Genomic DNA, 6,294 nt, shown 5'->3' with positions numbered 1-6,294 from the left:
TCTTTCTAACACAAGGGAAAGATTAGTTAAACAATTATCAAAAGAAAAACCAAATACCTAAAAGTCATCCATGAAGACCTCCATATGCTTTTCGAGCATGTCCGCAAAAATGGAGGTCATGCATCTTTGGAATGTGGCTGGAGCATTACATAACCCGAATGGCATTCTTCTGTAGGCGAAGATACCATAGGGGCATGTAAAAGCTGTCTTCTCTTGATCTTCCGGTGCAATAGCTATCTGGTTGTATCCAGAGTATCCATCAAGGAAACAATAGTACTCATGACCTTCCAACCTTTCCAACATCTGATCAATGAATGGTAGCGGAAAATGGTCCTTTCTGGTTGCCAAATTCAACCTCTTGTAATCGATGCACACACGCCAACCCGTGACCGTCGTAGTAGGGAGTAACTCATTTTTCTCATTCCTTATAACTGTAGTTCCTCCTTTCTTCGGGACCACATGAACCGGACTCACCCAAGAGCTATCGGATATGGGATAAATTAACCCAGCATCTAACAATTTAACAACCTCTTTCGTAACCACTTCCTTTATCACGAGGTTTAATCTTCTTTGTGGTTGCACCACCAGTTTGTGACCATTCTCCATGAGAATTTTATGCATACACACCGTAGGGCTAATTCCCTTCAAGTCTTCTATTGCTCATCCCATGGCACTTTTGTGTTTCTTCAAAACCTTGACAAGCTTGTCTTCTTGAGAAACCTCTAGATGAGAGCTTATAATAGTCTGGCATTTCCTTCCGGGGTCTAGAAAAACATACTTGAGATTGTCAGGTAACTGTTTTAGCTCAGCCACTTTCTTGGTCTCATCTTTCTTTTCTTCAACTTGAGGTTCCCTTAAGTTTTCCCATCGGAGTGATCAGGATCCCTTAAAGGGCTGTTGTGTTTCCATCATAGTTAACACTTCCATCTCCTCGTCATCAACTTCTCGAGTGTCTTCAAAGATTGAGAGACTTAGAACTCTCTCCAAGGGTAATTTTTGTTCACCTAGGGGATTTTCTTTCAGAACCATTTGATCAATAACCTCTATGTGTTGAGTGGTGGCCACATCATCTTTGTATTTCATGGTGTTGCGCACATCAATCTTTAACTCTTCATCATAAACTTTTAGAGTCATGGTGCCTTCTTCTATATCTATCAAACACCTCCCGGTCTCCAAAAATGGTCTACCAAGAATGAGCGGTATCTCTTCATCTTCCGGCATTTCTAAGATCACAAAGTCTACCGGAAACACAAACTTATCAATCTTCACAAGAACATTTTCCACCACTCCATAAGGTCTCTTCACAGAGTAGTCATCAAATTGAAGTGTCATTCGGGTATCCTGCACTTTTCCAATCCCTAACCTCTTGTAGATGGATAAAGGCATGAGGCTCACACTTGCCCCCAAGTCTATAAGGGCCTTGTTGAAATATCTATCCTCGATAGTGCAAGGGATAGTTACTGAGCCTCGATCTTTTTTCTTTACCGGAATCTTCATACCCTGCAAAATAGCACTGCAAGTTTCGGTTAGTACAATAGAGTCAATGTCGGTGCTCCTCCTTTTTGAAATGATATCTTTCATGAATTTAGCATAAGAGGGCATTTGCTCAAGTGCCTCCAAGAACGGAATGTTAATTTCTAGCTTTTTAAACATCTCCAAGAATTTCTCAAAGTTCTTCTCATGTTTCTCTTTCTTCTTATTTCTTGTTGGGAAAGGGAGTTTGACAACCGGCTTTGATTCACTAACTTTTTCTTTAACCACAGGTTCAGGTATCGTCACCTCTTCACTAACAACCTCATTTTCTTTTATCTCCAAATCAACTTCAAGCAATTGGTCTTCTTGTTCATCATCTTTTTAAGGGACTTCTTTTGCCTTACCACTCCTTGTGGTTACCGCACTCACATTATTATGCTCTCTTGGATTTGTAAATGTAACACTCGGTCTGCGAGAGGGTTGTTTTATAGGATGATAGCATGATTCCCCGACACTCATCTTGAACTCTGCATTTGCTGACTTGCGAAAAAGCTTTTGCTTGAACTGCTTGAAACATGGAGAGGACTCGCTCCTGTATGGCTCATCTTGCCCTAATGTGATGGGTCTTATGCAAAATGTTTACCTTTAAAGGATTTCGAAAGCAATTGTACCATAATTTGGAGATGGATTGCCCCAAAATTTTGATCCATGAAAGGATTTATCCTTGTTTAACCGACTCTTGGAGTGGTTGACTTTTCTGTGCTCTTGAGGTAGCTTGCCCCGATATGAGCGTTGAAGTGACTTAACTCACCCTGACTGAACATTGAAGGGGTTTTCCCCTGGCCAACATAACCTCTAGGTGATCTTCCCCAGTTAATAGAATTCTGAGATGATTTACTCTGGATTAAATGATTCTTGAAATGACTCGCCCCTGATTAACAGATGTTTGGAGATTGTTTAAGACGGGCCAATTCTTGGAGTAATTTTCCTATGATCACCTTGATGTTTTGGGTGGCTGTTGAAAAGTATATCTTCGGCAAATATTGTTATATCGTATCCACAGAGATTGGTTGATATTACCGCCGTTCTATAATCCAAATGTTGTAAGTTTAGAAAGTAACAAGGTTGTTTTGGTTGGAAAGTTATCTTGTGAGTAAATGTCACTAAAAACAGTAAAATGGTTTTAATCTAATATAAAAGTTTGGCAAGATTGGAGTTCACTATTTCAAATGTTTATGCTTCCTTATGATAACTATATAGATTTAAGATTATTGATGATGTTCAAGTATCCTCTCAAAGTCATTTATGTCTAAATGATATTGTGATAATCACTATATTGATCCTTAGACGATCTCTCCACCTAACTATCAATATAGCAATCTTTAATGTTTAATACCAAAGAAGAGTAATGAATAAATCTATCTCTACAACTTATTCACTACTTGAAAATCTGTTTTATATCAAAACTCAAATAATTTCTCTCGACAACTACTCAAATCTGGTTTTCAACTTAGGGCAAAAACAGTATTCAATACATCAACAATCTTTATCATATATATAAATCAAATGGAATACATAAACATATGAGAATAGCTACTACCTCCAATCTTGACAAAGGGAGTTTAGCTCCCCATCATCATTGTTACAAAGCAGAAAGTTAAAGAAGAAAAACTCTATTTTTATCTCTTCAAAAATCTCCATGTGTCAATGATAAAATGTGTTAATGAATAATGTGTTTTTCTCTCCTAAAAGAGTTGACATTTCCTTAATTGATCATTTCCATCCAAAGCAGAAAAGCTATCCTAAGGCAGACACCAAAATGGCAAAACCAGCTGGCCTTCAAAACAACATTTTTGACCCAAAAATCAGTTTGCTGGATTCGCAGGGTTCGCGAGGCGAACTTTGTTCGCGGGGCGAACTGATGCTGTCTCATTCAGTTCGCGGGGCGAACTTTGTTCGCTGGGCGAACTGAAGCTGCCTCAGTTTCCTTGCTTTGTAAGCTTCATCCAAAATCTTCCATATTATGATGCTGCAATCCAAAGCTTTCTCATCCAAAAATTCTACAAAACTAACAAATATGTGAAATAACTATTCAAAACAAAATAAATTAAACCTAATTGCATTTATACAAAATAGTGAGAATAAAAGTGTGTAATTACATCAAAACTTGGTAAAAGGGACCAATAAAATGATATAAAAAAGTAGTACCAATTGGTCCCTAACAACTCTCCCCAACTTAGCATTTTGTTTGTCCCTAAACAAAAGTTTCCACCCTTACAACCAAAGCAATGACACAAAAGATTGAAACAAGGATTTACCAAGGACATTCAAATGGTTCAAAAGCGTTTGGCATTTTCTCAATACACCTATCTCAATTTTAGACAAAACATTAATAAGGGAAATGGTTGAGTGCAAAAATCATTCCAAGGAATTCAAAGCCATATATGTCAAAATTGAATCAAACTGACACACACATCATAATGATGATGAATAACATGAAGGGTTACTTTCACTCATCCAAGCAATTAAATCAACAACAACTCAAATCATGCGGTTATCACAACAAATACCAAATCATGTGAAAAATGTGAATCAAGAGGTCTTTCAAAGGTTGTAATGTGGCTTAGGTTACAAGAAAGGATATGATTAAGAGAATTCAACCAAATTGCCTATCCTAAGGGAGCATTCCCAAATATTCAACTCTACACAATTTCCATTTCTTTGATCCCTATTATTTTTTTTTTCTTTTTCTTTTTACATCCACACAACCATGAGCATTTCTTTGCTTTTTCTTCTTCTTTACTTTGCTCTATGGTTTCAAGGGTGATTTCTTTTTCTTGTTTCTTTTCATATTTTCACCCTTTTATAAAAACTCACTTTTCCAAGTTTCTAATCAACTTGTCACTTTACTCTCTCCAACTTTAGATTCCAAAACCGAATTTATTCAATAATGCTTCCTACTTAGACATAAGCAAAAGGCAAAACTTTGCAAACAACTTGGTTTGAGGCTTCAACTGATACGAAAGAAATTAGGATTCATTTATTCCACAATTTTCAATTGATTTTACAATGATCAATCAAATGAATCCTAAAATAAGCTCAAAGGGGTTTAACTAAGGATTATTCCTCACAAGGTTAGTTGATTCAAACTTTTAGGTCAAGTGGTTTTTCTCACAAACAATGCCTCTATCATTTTCAAAATTTTTACACAAAAATGGATTGATGCATGATTTAGCATGATAAGAATGAGTTAAAATAATGCTCGGTTTCCCGCTTTTTAGTGTACAATGGAAAGCTTCCTCACAAATGGTTAAGTCCTATTTTGATTCAAAGATGACATACATTTCAATGAGTTTATGATATGAAATTTGCACAAACCATCAAACTACTCATGTTAAGTCTAGAAATCGATAAAGTGTACCTTGAAATACCGACACTACTTCTTATCATCACCACTCGAGGTGTCCTATGCTTCTTTCTTTGTGATCATTTCTCGGTTGCTTTAAGCTTGACTTAAGAGTAAGAACAATTAAACAAAAAATGTTGGTAAACCAATTTGATTGTAACACACTTAAATCTCAAAAATTATTCATGCAATTATCAAGCCAAACTCTAAAGTTCAACAAACTCCTCAATCTTCCTTCAACTCATCGCCATGGGTTACACCACCTCCTGCACCCCCCAAAATTTTGGCCTGCCCTCAGGCCACTTATCATAATCAACAAAATCCTCCTAGGAAGGGAATGGAGAGGAGAAGTTTTGAAATTTAGAGGTTTGGAAGTGGAGCAACGAGATTGTTGAAAGAATCTCCTAAGTTTGTGAAAATAGGAATGAAACGAAAATGACATAAAACAAAAGTTTTTTTTTTTCAGTTCGCGGGGCGAACTGAAGGAAATTTCAAAAAATTAGTTCTGCCATTCACTGTTCGCGGGGCGAACTTTGTTCGCGGCGCGAACTGAAGCTGTGAATTCAGTTCGCGGGGCGAACTCTAAAAAACAGAACCTAATTTTTTTCAAAATTTAACACAGCAGAAACTCACACAGCAGAAAAAATTAGAATGCAGACTTACAATGTTGGGTTGCCTCCCAACAAGCGCTTTGTTTAACGTCGTTTAGAGCTCGACGGTTCAACGGTCTTCACGATCCGGCTTTGTTGAGCAACTTCCTCAAGGGCTTTGTTGTCTTCAAGAGGTTCTTGATGAACCTTCGATAAAATCTGATACCACCCGTCTTCGGAACTACTTGCACAACACTCACCCATTCACCATCGGAGATAGAACAAATCATCTCGGCCTCCAATAGTTTGACAACCTCCTTCTTTTTCAGCACTTGAATCAATTTGTCTTCCTCTTTTGTGGACAATGTATTACTAACGACCACCGGTTTAGTACAGTCATCACCCAAGAACAAATACTTCAAATTTGGCTCTAGTTTTGGCTCTTCCACTTCCTTTGTCATATCCAAGCCTTCGTTTGTCTCTTCATGATAAACAAGTTCTTTGCGAGGTTCTAGTTCATGCAACATTGCTTCCATCTCTTCTCCTTCATTTTGGGTCGAAACTTTGTAGACTCCGATAAGAAATTTCTCTGATGGGTTAGAAACATGAGCCTGGTTTGCGATCTCCACTAGTTCCTCCTTGGTGGCATCGATTCGGAAAGACTCACACTTACCATTGAAATGCCTTTTGGCTTCAAAAAGATTGAAGGCTACCTCTTCATCTTGCACCCTCACTTTCATTAGTCCATCATCAATATTAATCATCATTCGAGCCGTTTTCATGAATGGTCTTCCAAGAATTATAGGAACATCACGATCGTCATCC

At 37.6% G+C, this 6,294-nt stretch overlaps 1 protein-coding gene across 1 annotated transcript; it reads right to left on the bottom strand.

Moving 5' to 3' along the window:
- Positions 1 to 876: 876 nt before the first annotated feature.
- LOC127128796 (uncharacterized) lies at positions 877 to 1,992 on the bottom strand. Its single transcript, XM_051058168.1, has 2 exons — positions 1,878 to 1,992; positions 877 to 1,820 (listed from the first exon to the last, which is right to left on the bottom strand). The coding sequence occupies exons 1-2, from the start codon at positions 1,990 to 1,992 to the stop codon at positions 877 to 879; spliced, it is 1,059 nt and encodes a 352-aa protein (XP_050914125.1).
- Positions 1,993 to 6,294: the final 4,302 nt, after the last annotated feature.

This window comes from Lathyrus oleraceus, chromosome 3 (genome assembly GCF_024323335.1).
Source record: "Lathyrus oleraceus cultivar Zhongwan6 chromosome 3, CAAS_Psat_ZW6_1.0, whole genome shotgun sequence".
NCBI lineage: Eukaryota > Viridiplantae > Streptophyta > Magnoliopsida > Fabales > Fabaceae > Lathyrus > Lathyrus oleraceus.
Note: the sequence above shows the minus strand (reverse complement) of the source record. Positions and strands in the feature narration are given on the sequence as shown.